The sequence below is a fragment of the Stegostoma tigrinum genome, chromosome 21 (assembly GCF_030684315.1).
Source record: "Stegostoma tigrinum isolate sSteTig4 chromosome 21, sSteTig4.hap1, whole genome shotgun sequence".
Lineage (NCBI taxonomy): Eukaryota > Metazoa > Chordata > Chondrichthyes > Orectolobiformes > Stegostomatidae > Stegostoma > Stegostoma tigrinum.
In genome coordinates, this window is record NC_081374.1 from 47,677,174 (window position 1) to 47,692,227 (window position 15,054).

The 15,054-nt window shown below is 44.8% G+C and overlaps 1 protein-coding gene across 2 annotated transcripts in view; it reads right to left on the reverse strand.

Annotated features, from left to right (window-relative positions):
• LOC125462703 (myosin-binding protein H-like) overlaps positions 1 to 15,054 on the reverse strand; it is a 51,058-nt gene that overhangs the window by 13,199 nt on the left and 22,805 nt on the right. For both annotated transcript variants that reach the window (XM_059653512.1, XM_059653511.1), the window contains exons 5-9: positions 9,430 to 9,625; positions 7,757 to 7,896; positions 3,739 to 3,898; positions 2,046 to 2,182; positions 1,664 to 1,850 (exon numbers count right to left, since the gene is read on the reverse strand). In XM_059653512.1, the coding sequence (XP_059509495.1) occupies positions 1,664 to 1,850; positions 2,046 to 2,182; positions 3,739 to 3,898; positions 7,757 to 7,896; positions 9,430 to 9,625 (820 nt within the window). The remainder of the gene's footprint in view (positions 1 to 1,663; positions 1,851 to 2,045; positions 2,183 to 3,738; positions 3,899 to 7,756; positions 7,897 to 9,429; positions 9,626 to 15,054) is intronic.

Consider the following 15,054-nt stretch of genomic DNA (forward strand, 5'->3'; position numbering starts at 1 on the left):
GCATGTTACCAGGTTTGGAGGGTTTGAGCTACAGGGAGAGTCTGAATGGGCTGGGGCTATTTTCCTTGGAGCATCGGAGGCGGAGGGGTGGCCTTATGGAAGTTTATACAGTCATGAGGGGCATGGATACGGTGAATAGACCCTGGGGTGGGGGAGTGCAAAACTAGAGGGCATGGGGTTTAAGGTGAGAGAGGAAAGATTTAAAAAGGGACTGTGGGGCAACTTTTTCACGCAGAGGGTGGTGCATGTAAGGAATGACCTGCCAGAGGAAGTGGGGGAGGCTGGTACAATTACAACATTTAAAAGGCATCTGGATGGGTACAAGAAGAGCAAAGGTTGAGGGGGATAGGGAGCAAATGCTGGTAAATGGGTCTCGATTAATGTAGGATATCTGGTCGGCATGAATGAGTTTTGATTCCCTTTGAATTTGTGTCTCCCGATTTATACATTCAATGGCCTCAACTTTTGATCAAACAGGAACTAAACAATCTGTTTTAAATTTCTGGTCTTTAGAGAACATAGCCAGGAGTAATAACACAAGTAATTACAGGCAATTCCATGGGTTTTCATATAAACATTTGATCAGGAGTACACCCCTCAGCCACTCAAACCTGCCCTCCCATTCAGTAAGTTCATGGCTGAACTGATCCTGACCTTGATTCCATTTTCCTGCCTCCCCTGATGTGTTTTACTACTCTATTAGTCAAGTATTTGTCTAACTCTGCCTTAAAAGTATTCAATGATCCTACCTCAACCACTCTTTAGGAAAGAGTGCCAAAAAATCTCAAACCTCAGGGGGGGGGGAAAAAAATTCCTCCTTATCTCAGTCTTTAAAATACACACTAGACACTACTGGCTCCAAGACTTTAGTCTCTCCCTTGGTTGTTAGATATCAGCTGCACTGTGTGGCTTTGTTGATACCACCTGTACATCTAAAATCACACAGATCTGTGTTCAAGGCCCACTCCAGGACTTGAGTACCACAATAAAGACTGACAGTCTAGTGCAATGCTGAGGGGGTGCTGCACAGTTGGAGCTGCCACCATTTGGATGAGATGTCAAACTGCTGCTTCATCTGTCCCCTCAGGTGGATATTGAGGACACTATTGCCCTGTTTTGTGGAGGGGTTCTCTAACCAATGCTTATCAATTGATTACCAGGCTATCTTGATCAATAGATTATTATTTATAATCACATTGCTGCTTGTGTACAAATTGACTGCTGTGTTTCCTTTATTACATGAATGATTACAAATCGAGAGTAATTCACTGGCTGTGAAGTGCCATGTGAATACAATTCTTTCTTTCTCTTAGTTCAGACCAACCCCAATACAAAGTCTTTCATCCATTATCGAGGTCTATATTCTCCATGTTATACTGAGGGAGAGCTGCACTGTTGGAAATGCTGTCCTAATTCTGAGAGTTTTGACCAAGGCCAAATCTGCCCACTGAGGTGGAATTAAAGATCTCACTGCACTGTTCTGGAGAAAAGTAGACAGATTCTCCTTGCCACCAATATTTTTTGCTCAGTCAGCATTACTAAACTAGTCACTATAGTTGCTGTTTGTTGGATCTTGCTGCATAAATATGTCAATCTTAATAATTGAAATTTTTGAAGGTTTGGTTCATGCTAGGTTTCAAAATACCAGCTCATTCCAACTTACTTTTCACATTGAGCCTGCAGTCTGCTACTGCTTCTCCAAGTGCATTGACTGCTCTACATGTGTAGACTCCTCCATCAAAGGTGCTGGGCTTGCGGATCTCCAGTGTACAGATCCCTTCGTTGGTCAGAATTCTGAACTTGGGGTTTTGGTCAATCAACATCTGATTCTTCAGCCAACTGATTCTGGGCTGTAAGAGATAAGGTAGTTTTGTAATCATATTCAAATCACTCTGGGTGTTGTGTGAGGATATGGGTTTTGTGGATGATATGGATAACTGAAAAGACTACAGGAGAGTTTCACAGGGAGTAATATTCAGGGTGTGTATGTGTGTCTGACTGTGAGACTACAACACACGGCGTAGGAGAGTGTATCTGTGACTTACCTTGGGATTTCCTCGGACACTGCAGAAGAGTTTGGTGGTGAATCCCTCAGTTGCAGTCTTGTCCACTGGAGGCTGCGTAAATTTAGGGGCTTCATTGAAGTCTTTCTCTTGGTACACAGGGGCATTATATGGGCTACCTGTAAATAGAGGTGGTCATTACTGTCAGTTATTGATAGAGGCTAAGCTTGGTCAGTAGTCATGTAATGAACTACTTGTCCTACAATGGTTGATTCTGGACTATGCAGACCAGGAATTGATGAACTTCTATTCCAAGATACTGTTGAGTTTGTGATGGTGGGTTGTATTGTGTTCACCAAATCCTGAGCTAGGACAGGTTGCATTCTGTTCATTTATTCATTTCTGAGTTAGAAACATCTTGGACTTCACAGAGAGGTAAGCTTTAAATAGTTTATTCACACCCACTGTGACAGCCAGATACTGAAGAACAGAGGATGATATAAGCCATCCTCAACCTAATGCAGGATCAGTGATCAGCTTGGTATTGGTGACTACCCCAGGATCAGTGATCAAGGCAGCACAGTGCTCAGTGTTTAGCGCTGCTGCCTCACAGCACCAGGGAACCAGGTCTGATTCCAGCCTCAGGTGACTGTCTCTGTGGGTTTCCTCTAGGTGCTCCGGTTTCCTCCCACAGTCCAGGTGCAGGTTAGGTGGATTGGCCATTGGATAGGATAGCGGGGTGGGTCCAAGTATGATGCTCTTCCGAGGGACTTGGTAGGCTGAATGGCATTCTTCCATACAGTATGAGATTCCGTTCTTTGAACCCAGGATCAGTGATCAATCAGCACAGGATCTGTGAACCATTTTCGTCCTTGGGATGTCCTCCCAGTGATTGATGCCGTAGGGATGGCCCTGATTCACAAACAGTGCAGTTCTCCTCAATAGCCTGAGGGGAGGGAGCTTCACAATCTGAGGAGACATGCAAGGGTGGGAGAGGGAGTAGGATGGGAGCAGGATTTTCAGAAGTTTGGCTTTCTCATTGGCATCACTGGATGTACAAGCTGAACTGGTTTTAAACAGCTTTCCTATATAACAGCTGGTAAGCTGTCCCAGGGAAGGTGGTCACTGTGGGACAGGCATGTGTCAAACAGCCGTTGGGCTTGGAAGTGTGAGACTGAATAGGGTGGGCTGTCTAACAGCATGGGCTTGGGGAATGTTGTGAAGGGGGAGTTGGTCAGAGCAGGTTCTGGTTCGTGGAGGCGGGGGGCCTTCACAGCAAGGTCCAGGGGAGGAGCTGCACAGTATAGGACTCTGGGATTAGGGGTGGGGGTCCCAGTGCTGGGATCAGAGAATGCTGGGCTAAGGGGCAGTAGTCAGAAAGTGTGGATGCAGGGACTACATGTTGGACATTTCAACATCCCAATATCTCACACGCCATTCAGTAATGGCTGTTCCTTCTGGCCTTCTCATCTCCTTTTACCTATTCAGATTGCTGGTATCCACAAACTAAACACAAAACGTCAGTGAATGCAGAGGTCAACTCCTTTCACTGACTGACCCAAATCCTGAGATCAGCTCATTTCCCTGCCCAGTGACCCATCTCCACCAATACAAGATGTGGGAAGGTTTGGCTGAGGTTTCCTGCTCCCCGTTTGACTGGGACTGAGCCAGGCTCTCCTTGCGGAGGCTAAGGAGGCCAGTTGCCTGGGTTGTTTATCGGGGAGTGAGCTCTTACTTATTTTGGGGATGTTAGCTGTATCCTTGCACTGTGCTGCTGTCTCACTCAGTCCACACAGGTTCTCAGAGAAGACCCGGAAGTTGTACCGATTGCCCATCACCAGGTTGGAGACAGTGTAGGAGCAGGGATGGCACTTCTCAATCACAGTGAACCATTCCTGATGTAAAAGGGGAAGAGAAGGAGAGAATATGTGCATCAGAAGCTGTCTTCATACACACTGTATCCTTGTATCTCATAAAGACCTTACAACATATAAGAACACACCAACAAACCAGTCAGGCTAAGTGGGCAGTCTGAGCAAAAAAACTGTCCTCCTCAGAGCAGGGAACATTCAAGAGAAATTTGTTTGTGGTGTTCAAAACCTTAAGGAGTTTCCAGACTACAGAGTTTGAAAATGACCACTTGCAGAAGTGTCAGTGATCAGAGGACATGAGGGCACGAGGTAACATGACTGAACAATGAGAAATCAACACCGAAGATCAGAAATAAGAATAGAACATTCTGGAAATACTCAGTAGGTCCGTCAGCCTCTTTGGAAAAGGAAAGAGAGGCAAGGTTTCAGATCAGCCAAGTGACAGGAGGGAGTTTTATATTTAGTCTTTCACAGAGAGTTATCCTCTGGAACACATAATTAGAAAAGGCAATAGGAATGGATCTAATAGAAACTCTCAAAAGGGAATTGAATAAGTATTGAAGTTGGAACCTTTTTATGGCTATATGGGAAGAGCAAACAGCATGCTGTATTTTTCAAACAGCTTTAATTTAATAAAATATCATAAGGCAATTGATTCACTCCATGTGATAGCAAAAAATAGTTGGAGGCACTGAATACTGCAAAGGCTATAAGCCCTGATCACACTCTGGCAATAGTACTGCAAACTTGTGCTCCAGAACTTGCTGTTCCCATCCCGAGCTGTTCCAGTACAGTTCCAAGACTGGCATCTACCCAACAATATGGAAAATAGCCCGGGTATGTCCTGTACATAAAAAGCAGCACAAATCTAACTTGACCAATAACCACCTCATCGGTCTACTCTTTATCATCAGTAAAGCAATGGAAGGCAATAAGCTGCTCAGTGATGCCCAGTTCGGGTTCTACCAGGGCCACTCTGCTCCTGTCTTCATTACAACCTTGGTTCACACGTAGACAAAAGAACGGAATTCCAGAGGTGAGGTGAGTGTGACAGGCCTTGACATCAAAGCCACGTCGTGTTACAGCAAGCAGCCTAGCAAAAGAGGAATCAATTGGTATCAGGGGAAAACTCTCTACTATTTGGAGTCATACCTGGCACAAAGGAAAATATTTGTGGTTGTTGGAGGTCAATCATCTCAGCTCTAGGACATCACTGTAGGAGTTCTTCAGGCCAGTGTCTTTGGCCCAACCACCTTCAGCTGCTTCATCAATGACCTTCTCTCAATCATAAGGTCAGAAGTGGGGATGTGCAATCAGTAGCCAACAATGTTCAGTACAATTAGCCACGCCTTAGATACTAGCGCAATCCATCAAATGCAGCAAGGACTGAATGCTATCAGGCTTTTTATGTACAGGACATAACTGGGCAACTTTCCACTTTGACGGGTAGATGCCAGTGTTACAGCTGGACTGGAACAGCTTGGCTTGGGGTGTGGCTAATTCGGAAGCACAAGTATTCTTGTGGAATAGTATCAGATTCCATACCCTCTGCAGTATGGAGTGCATTCAGCTTTGTCTTTTACATTGATGACTTTGGTCCCTCTCCCAGCCTTGATATTACCAGTGGTGATATTTGTGGAGGCTCTTGCTCCAGTGAGTTGTTAATTGTCCACCACTATTCACAACTGGCTGTGAGACTGTAGAGATTAGATCTGACCTGTTGGTTGTGGAATCGCTTAGCTCTGTTGATTACTTGCTGCTTATGCAGTTTAGCAAGATGTCCTTTTTTATACCTGCACTCTTCATTAAACCCGAGTTGATCCCCTGACTTAATGGTAATGGTACAGTGAAGAATTTTGTAATCCGTGGGGTTGCAAGTTGTTTTAGAGTATAAAATAGTATTTTGTCACATGTATTTTTAAATAAATTGTGAAAAGTGTTTACGTCACCATACTCTGATGCCTACATTAATAACAGAAATCGTATATTTACAGGAATAACATTATAAGTAGGTATCATCTAGAAGTGGATTTGATGAATTAAAATGATCTGGCAGCTTGTCCCATTTTAGGATTGTCCTTGGGAAGAAAGCTTGTTGATACATAATTGGAAACAATTGTTCATGTAGTTTGTGTGGATGACAAACTGTCACTGCAAAGGGTGGAGGGAGCAGAGGGGGCTGCAAGTCTTTGTTACTATCAATGCATTCCATATTTTATTGAACATGGTGCATTTAGTCTCCCCTAGCTGCAACCTCCCCCCCACCCCGAACTTTGCTGTATTGATTCTTATTTCAAATCTTTGATCAAGGACATGACACTGGTGTTCTGATAATTCTGTTGCTGCTGATGACTAGTTTTGAGTTGCTAGATCTGTTCAAAGTCTATCCCATTTAGTACAGTGATAGTGCCACACTACACAGTCGACTGGTAGAAAAGGACATACCCAGGGATGGCGATGGTGGTGTCTGAGACACTGGGTGTAAGGTGTGATTCCATGAATACAGCTGTTGCTTGACTATCTCTCACAATGAGTGAAGAGGATTATGCCTGGTCAGGTGGTCAGGATAAACCATCACAGTTTCTGGTGTGTAGCCTAAAGCTGGGTGCTTTGTGCGTTTTTTTTTAAGTTTCTGCAGTGGCTTAACACAATTGGTATTGGAATAACGTGGTATCTCTGGATTTTCAAAAACCTTAGATAGGTTACCCCATAATAGACTGCTGATTCAGAGATAAGTGCCAGAATGATAGGTAGATAGAGATGATAGAGAGATGAGAAGGGAGCTGGGTGAGTGATGCTGGATGAGTTTGGAGAAGGGGCTTGTGACTAATTGAATGGGTTTTCTCATTCAGCCAGTCCTAGCTACAATTGGTTCATGGCCTTGTGTGGGTATGTACTCAGACTCCTGCACCTGGGGTATATGAGGTTTGGTCCTTCAGTGGCAAACATACCTACCCCAGTGTCAGAGCTCACACTGTAGATCATAGCACCTCAGATAGTGCTGCTATTGATGAGGTTATTGACACATGCCCTGGTTGTTCACTGCAATAAGTACAGCATTGTGATTTGGGACTAGTTAGTGCCAATCTCCCAGTCAGTGAGGCAGTGAAGGCTAGAGACAGATTTCAATACTGGGCTGCAGATTGCATGGCGAAAGTCACTGCTTACAGATAAGAGCACAAGTCATTGCTTCAGTCAGCCAACTGGCTTTTCAAAAAAGTGCAAAGAACTCAAAAAGCTCCCCATTCTGATGCAAATGGATGGAAATACTGACAGTGATAGCCCCTTTCACAACCTCACTCTCCATTCACAGTCAGTTATATACTCTAAATCACTGTCGCACTGCTGCAGTGATAATGAGAACTGCAGATGCTGGAGAATCCAAGATAATAAAATGTGAGGCTGGATGAACACAGCAGGCCCAGCAGCATCTCAGGAGCACAGTAGTCATTTTTGGCACAGCTAAATCCCAGGATCAATACAGAATTAAAAAGACCTGATGAGGCATAAAATGTGGAGACTGGGAAGAACTACTTTTCCTTGTTTGAACACTGATTTGGAGTCTTGCTGAGAAGGTCAGATGGGGCTCAAATTTAGGTCTCCAAGAGATGGACCTCATGAAATTTGTTGCCTTCCCTCAGTCCTGCTGCAATGCACCATCAGCCTAAATTCTGTCGTCAAGCCCTTGGTGCGCAACTTCAACTCAAACACTCCCATCCAGACTAACGTCTGGGATGAATGAGAATTTGGCCAGGAAGAATAACAGCAGGCAAGTTTGAGGTTCCATTAGAATGGAAAATATTATGGCACCTCTGTCACGCTGATCAATGAATGAAAACAACAGTGCCTAACAAGGATCAAATTGATGTTGCCTCCAATTACCCCTGTTTTCTTGTCAGCTTTCTGAATGGTATAGCCATTGACCTCAGCGTTTCCATTGTCAGCAGGTGGCTGCCATTCCAGTGCCACATTAAATCCCCACACGTCGAGCATCTTCAAGTTCTGTGGAGGGCCAGGTTTCTCTGCAAAGTCAAACCATGGTTACCCAATTAGTGAGGTGTCTTAAATCATGTTGCGAGGTGATAACCAGGCTCTTTTGGGGAGCAAAGCGGCTAATCATTGGGATGGAACCTTTTCTCACCACAGTTTCCTCTCTCCCTGGCTGTCACGCTTCTGATTTTAAGGATGAGGATTCTGGAGGATATCCCAGCTATTGCTCTTTCAGTCCAGCCATTTCAGGCTGTGTACGAGAAGGCAGAGCACTCTGGTCCTTGCCAGTTGGGTATCTGGGCAATAACAGAGTGGGTCAGTTCCCCTGACCACCCTGGCAATGGTCCCTTCCATTCAATCCCATGTGAAGTTTGACATGTTCAGTTTGGGAGGCTTAAAATCTCCCAGAGTATGGGTTAGGCTGGCGCTTCCATCTCAGCCTGTCAGCCGCCCTTTTACAAATATTAATAGAATTTAATTTCACAACTTGCTGCAAAGGGATTGGAGCTCAGAGTTAGATCATATCTTCTGTATCCTAACTGTATTTACCCATTTTGGTTCTGTTAGAGTCATAGAAGTCTCCAGTGCAGAAAAAATCCTTCAGCTTACAGTGGGCAAAGTAAAACCTGCCATTTAACTATTTTAATCCCATTTCCCACACTTGGCCCATAATCTTGTTTGTCTTGGCATCACAAGTCCACATCTAAATACTTCCTCAATGCTATGAAGGTTTCTGCCTTTACCACTCTTATAGGCAGAGAGTTCCAGATTCCTACCATCCTCTGGGTGTCAAAGCTTTTCATACCATCTCAACTAAACTCCCTGCCCCTAACCTTAAATCTATGTCTCCAGTCATCAATCCCACCATCAAGAGGAAACATCTGTTCTTGTCTACTCTGTCTATGTCCCTTATTATTTTTATACCTCAAATACGTCCCCTCTCAATCTCCTCTGCTCTGAGGAAAAAGAGCACTGTTTGTCTAATCTATTACTCCTCATGCTCTATAAAAATTGATAGTTACAGAAAAATAATATGAAACGACATTTTTGAAAGCACATTTCAGAGTCTGGACAACCCTAATCACTTCACGAAAGCCGCTAGAATTTTTTTTGAGACGTTAAGTAAAGGAAGTGCAGTCTGTGCATATCAATTGTACAGTGACATGGTCACCGAATCATGTATTGCACATATATTGGGAGAGAGATAAATGTTGGCTAGTATACTATACCAAGATGCCCCCTGGTGCTCTTCGCACAACTGCCATGGATTTTAATTTAAATTTGCATTCACCGCAGAGTACAAGGGCTCAGGATAACATGTCATCCAAACCATGGCACGTCTGACTGCAATACATTGCCCCACTTCATTCAAATGTCAACCTGAATCTTCTGCTCAGTTACTGGACTCAGACCTAAAACCAGAAAGCTTCTGACATGGACAGAAGTGTGTTGTTACAGACACAATCATAACTATGCATTGCCTGAATCCACTTAGAAGTCCAGAAGATTTATAATAACTGTCTTTTAATTCAGAGGATATTGCTAAATAATTTATATTTGCATACCCACAACCTGGATGTCAATGGCCACTTCATCCACCAGGCTGTCTGTCTGTGCTGTCAGCTTGTACTTCCCCGAATCCTTTCTTTCCAGTTTCCTGATGAATAGGATAGTATCCCTGGGGCTATTCCGGATGTTCACACGTGCCTGGTCCACAGGCTGCTCATCTTTTGTCCAGGTGATGGAAGGTTGAGGATTGCCCTGAAGACAGTGGAGCAGAAATGTGTTTTTAATTGACAGAAGTGAACAGAACAGGTGCTGCTGAGAGTGGATTGGTCACAGTGTGTTAGAATGTTTTATAAAAACAGTCACAATCACTAGCCTCTGTAAAACTGAGCAGGGTCGGGAATAAGACCAGGATACAGAGGTGTGCACTTGGCTGGGGTATAGTTCAAACTTCAGACAGTACATGTCAGGTAAAACTAACAGAAGGCAGGAGGAACTCAGAAGGTTTGGCAGCTTCTTGGAGAGAAGCAAAGTTAACATTTCAAATCTGGTATGACTCTTCAGAGCTGAAAGATGTTTAATTTTTTTAATACCTTTTTATAGAGAGGCAAATGCTTAGTGTAAAAGACAAAGGGGTTGTTAATAGTGGAGATCGAGAAAGATATGTGAAAGGGGTGTGAATTAAGGTGTGAAACAGACAGAATGGATTCTCTATGTTTAATGGAATCCCACAAGGGTCAGTGTTGGGGTCCTTGCTGTTTGTGGGTTATGTAAATGATTTGGACTTGAATGTAGGAGGGTTGATGAGTAAATTTGCAGATATTACAAAAATTGGTGGGGTGGTAAATACAGAGGAGGATAGCCTTAGATTACAGGGGGTTATAGATGAGCTGGTCAGAAGGACTGATTGAGGCAAATGTAATTTAATCCAGATAAGTACAAGGTAGGGTCAGGACAAGCAAGGCAAGAGAATACATGAAGGTAGGACCATAGGAAACATTGAGGATCAGAGGGACCTTTCCGTGCATGTACACAGGTGCCTTAAAAGTATCAGGATGGGTAGATAAACTGGTTAAGATGGCACATAGTTTATTAACTGAGGCATAGAGTTTAATAGGGGAGTTATGCTGGAACTGTATAAAATGTTGTTTAGGCCACAGATGGAGTACTGTGTGCAGTTCTGGAATCTACATTATAGGATGGATGTGATAGAGGGTGCAGAGGTAATTTACCAGGATGTTGCCTGGGCTGGAGAGAGTTTTAGCTATGGAGAGAGATTGGACAGACTGGGGTTGTTTCCCTTAGGTGGTGGTTGTGGACGTGGTGGGGGGTGCAGGGCAGACATGATTGAGATGTATAAGTTATGAGGGGCATAGACTGGGTTGACAAGAAGAATACTTTACTTTTCCCCTTGCTGGAGGGATTAATGACCAAGGGCATTGATTTAAGATAAGGGTTAGAAGGTTTAGAGGAGATGTGAAGAAAAATCTTTTCACCCAGAGCGTGGTGGGAATCTGGTACTCACTACCTGTGAGGTTGATAGAGGCAGAAACCCTCATAACATTTTAGTAGTGTTTAAATGCGCGCTGGGGATGCCTGGCCATACAAGGCTATGAGCCAAGTGCTGGAAAATGAGATCAGAACAGTAAAGTGGTTATTTCTGACTGGAATGGATGTGATGGGCCAGAGTCTGTTTTTTTGTGCTGTAGACCTGCAGGACTCAATGGCATTGGATGGAAGTGTTGGGGGATGGGTGGTGTGGTGAAAGTTTTGAGTTCAATATTGAGATCTTGAGGCTGCAAGTGGGTAAGCAGAAAGTGAGGTGTTATCCCTCAGCTTGGGTGTTGTGTTTCATTGGAACATTGCAGTAGGCCCAGGACAGAAATGTTAGCATGAAAGTAGCTTACTAAAATGGCAAGCAACTGGGGTGTTCAGGGCCATTCCTGTGGAGAAAGTTCAATGGTTCCACAAAGTGGTCTCCCAGTCTTGCCAATGTAAAGGAGACACCAATCTGAGACCAAAGAGGCTCAAAGCACAGATCTGCTGAGCTTAGGGAACCACTGGAGGGGCCCAAGGATTGAAATTGATGGTGGAGTCAGAAATGGCAGAAAACAAAGACGGAGCGAATTGAGAAAGTGATGAGTAAACATGGATGAGGAAGTTGTGACGTCACGAGGAAGGGTGGTGAGTATAAGTTTTTTGAAAATATTTAAACTACCTCTAATTCAAATGAGATTCAGATTTTGAGACACAAAGTTTCATTCTGGAAGCTTTAGTTGCTGATCTAATCAACTGAGGCAGAGTTCTGTCAGACACTTTCTGGGTGATGCCCCCCAAACCCTGGGCAAGCACATCCGCAGAAAGTGGGAACAGTTGGAGGAGCTCCAGCTCTGGGTTTGGGAACATGGGCAGCATGAGGACGAGGCCTACATCTGCTGCAGGTTTCCTCGAGACTGTCATCTTGTGCCTGCACATTCTTCAGCTACAGGGCCAATAGATGACCACCAGAGATCAGGGAAGGAGTGCGGGGGTCATCACTTTCTCTTCTGAATGATGGTGAGGCTGATTATGCCTCTTTAGGAGTTCAGCCAGTGTTGAGCCCCCAATACCCCTTGCAGGATCAGTGGTACCAGGCCACGGGGAAGAAAATTGGAAAAGCAAAATAGTGATGGGGATTTGTTGTTGAAATAGGCAGACATTCCTGGAGTCACAGAGTTGAATTCAGGATGCCTACTGAATGGATGCAGAATTCTGAAAGAGAGGAGTGAGAAACAATATGCACTTGTCCAATGAAAGGCAGGAAGTTAAAAAGCTAGGAAAGAAAAGTTAAAAGTAAATTAAAAATCAAAGACAGTGATGCTGGATGATACCCAGCACCAAACACTAAATGCAGAAATAGCAGGAAAGAACCAAATGAATGGTGAGGCTGCAGAATTGGAAGAGAAGGGAGGGCAACATTGGGAAACAGTATAAATAAATTTGGTATGCTTCTATGTGTCCTGATGAGTGCAAGTTATAAAGCCTGCTCAGTATTTCCTTTTTCAGCTGCCCAAAACAGCAGGAAAGTCACAGATGCAAAAAATACCAAAAAATGGGGGGAGGTGAGATTTACCCAACTGACATTTAAGCAATTAATGTTAGGGCACAGTGAAGGATAGAGGGGAAACAGTGTGGCACTTTTAAAATGTTTTCAGCAAACTTCCTTGTTCAGTGTGTTCCTAGTCCAACTCAAAGAGGAACCTTGCAAGGGATGTTCCTGCTGGGAAACGAGGTAGGTTCAGAGGAGCAAGTGTCAGTGGCGGAACACTTGGGTAAGAGCGATCGTTGTACACAGTTAGATTAGTAATAGAGACATTCAAGCACCAATCGAAAGTTTAACTTTGAAGCTGGAAGAGGACAACTTCAATGCATTGAGAAGGTATCTAATCAGAGTGAAATTGAACAAAAAACTAACAAGGAAATGTTTATCAAAACAGTGATATCTATGGAGGAGATGTCGGAGGTACGGGCAAAGTCCATTACAACAAGGCAGAAAGGCAAAGAAACCAAAATCCAGGGCTTCTCGGATAATAGAATAGAGAATACATCTGAAACAACAGTAAAAAGTAGGCTGCACAGTGAATTTAAGCAAGAATGAGGTCAAATTCAATAAGTTGACAGGAGTAGGAGAAGCGACCTTATGGAAGTTTATAAACAATGAGGGGTAGAGATAGAGTTAGTGGTAGTTGTCTTTTCTCTAGGGTGGGGGATTTCAAGACTAGGGGTCACATTAAAGGTGAAAGGAGAGAGATTTAAAAAAGACATGGGGGGCATGTTTTATATGGAGGGTGGTTCATGTGTGGAATGAACTCTGAGGAAGTGGTGGATGTGGGTACAGTTACAACATTCAAAAGATATTTGGATAAGTACATGAACATGAACAGCAAAGATTTGGAAGCATATGGACCAGGAACAGGCAGGTGGGACTGGTTTGGTTTGGGATTATGCTTGGCATGGACTGGTTGGACCAAAGGGGTTAAAATTGTATCAGTGATAACGGGAACTGCAGATGCTGGAGAATCCAAGATAATAAAGTGTGAAGCTGGATGAACACAGCAGGCCAAGCAGCATCTCAGGAGCACAAAAGCTGACGTTTCGGGCCTAGACCCTTCATCAGAGAGGGGGATGGGGTGAAGGTTCTGGAATAAATAGGGAGAGAGGGGGAGGCGGACCGAAGGTGGAGAGAAAAGAAGATAGCTGGAGAGTATAGGTGGGGAGGGTATAGGTCAGTCCAGGGAAGACGGACAGGTCAAGGAGGTGCGATGAGGTTAGTAGGTAGGAAATGAAGGTGCGGCTTGGGATGGGAGAGGGGAAGAACAGGTTAGGGAGGCAGAGACAGGCTGGGCTGGTTGTGTGGTGCAGTGGGTGGAGGGGAAGAGCTGGGCTGGTTTTGGGATGCGGTGGGGGAAGGGGAGATTTTGAAGCTGGTGAAGTCCACATTGATACCATTGGGCTGCAGGATTCCCAAGTGGAATATGAGTTGCTGTTCCTGCAACCTTCGGGTGGCATCATTGTGGCACTGCAGGAGGCCCATGATGGACATGTCATCTAAAGAATGGGAGGGAGAGTTGAAATAGTTCACGACTGGGAGGTGCAGTTGTTTGTTGCGAACTGAGCGGAGGTGTTCTACAAAGCAGTCCCCAAGCTTCCGCTTGGTTTCCCCAATGTAGAGGAAGACACACTGGGTACAATGGATACAGTATACCACATTGGCAGATGTGCAGTTGAACCCCTGCTTAATATGGAAAGTCATCTTGGGGCCAGGGATAGGGGTGAGGGAGGAGGTGTGAGGGCAAGTGTAGCACTTCCTGCGGTTGCAGGGGAAGGTGCCGGGTGTGGTGGGGTTGGAGGGCAGTGTGGAGCGAACAAGGGAGTCACGGAGAGAGTGGTCTCTCCGGAAAGCAGACAAGGGTGGGGATGGAAAAATGTCTTGGGTGGTGGGGTCAGATTGTAGATGGCAGAAGTGTTGGAGGATGATGTGTTGTATCCGGAGGTTGGTGGGGTGGTACGTAAGAACGAGGGGGATCCTCTTTCGGCGGTTGTGGCAGGGGCGGAGTGTGAGGGATGTGTTGCGGGAAATGCGGTCAAGGGAGTTCTCGACCACTGCGGGGGAAGTTGCGGTCCTTGAACTTGGACATCTAAGCAGAGAGTCTGTTTCTGTGCTGCATGCATCCTTGACTCTACTGAAGAGTAAAAGAATTGCACAGACAGGATACAAGAATACAGTGACTATTAATGTAAAAAACCAACGATCTTCAGTGTATAAATAGTTAGCAGGTAATAAGAGGCAGGGAGGATTCAGATGGGAAAAAGCAGCAGCACCAGGAACTTAAGTTGGATTCCAGCCTCGGGCGACTGTGTGTGGCGTTTGCACATTCTCCCCGTGTCTGCATGTTTCCTCCGGGTGCTCCGTTTTCCTCCCACAGCCCAAAGGACTGCAGGTTAGGGTGGATTGGCCATGCTAAATTGCCCATAGTGTCCAGAATGTGTAGGTTAGGTGGATTAACCATGGGATATCCTGGATTACAGGGTTAGGGCAGGGGATGAGACTGGGTGGGATGCTCTTCAGAGGGTCAGTGCTGACTCGATGGGGTGAATAGCCTGCTTCTACACTGTAGGGATTCAATTGTGACGTATTGTTAGAG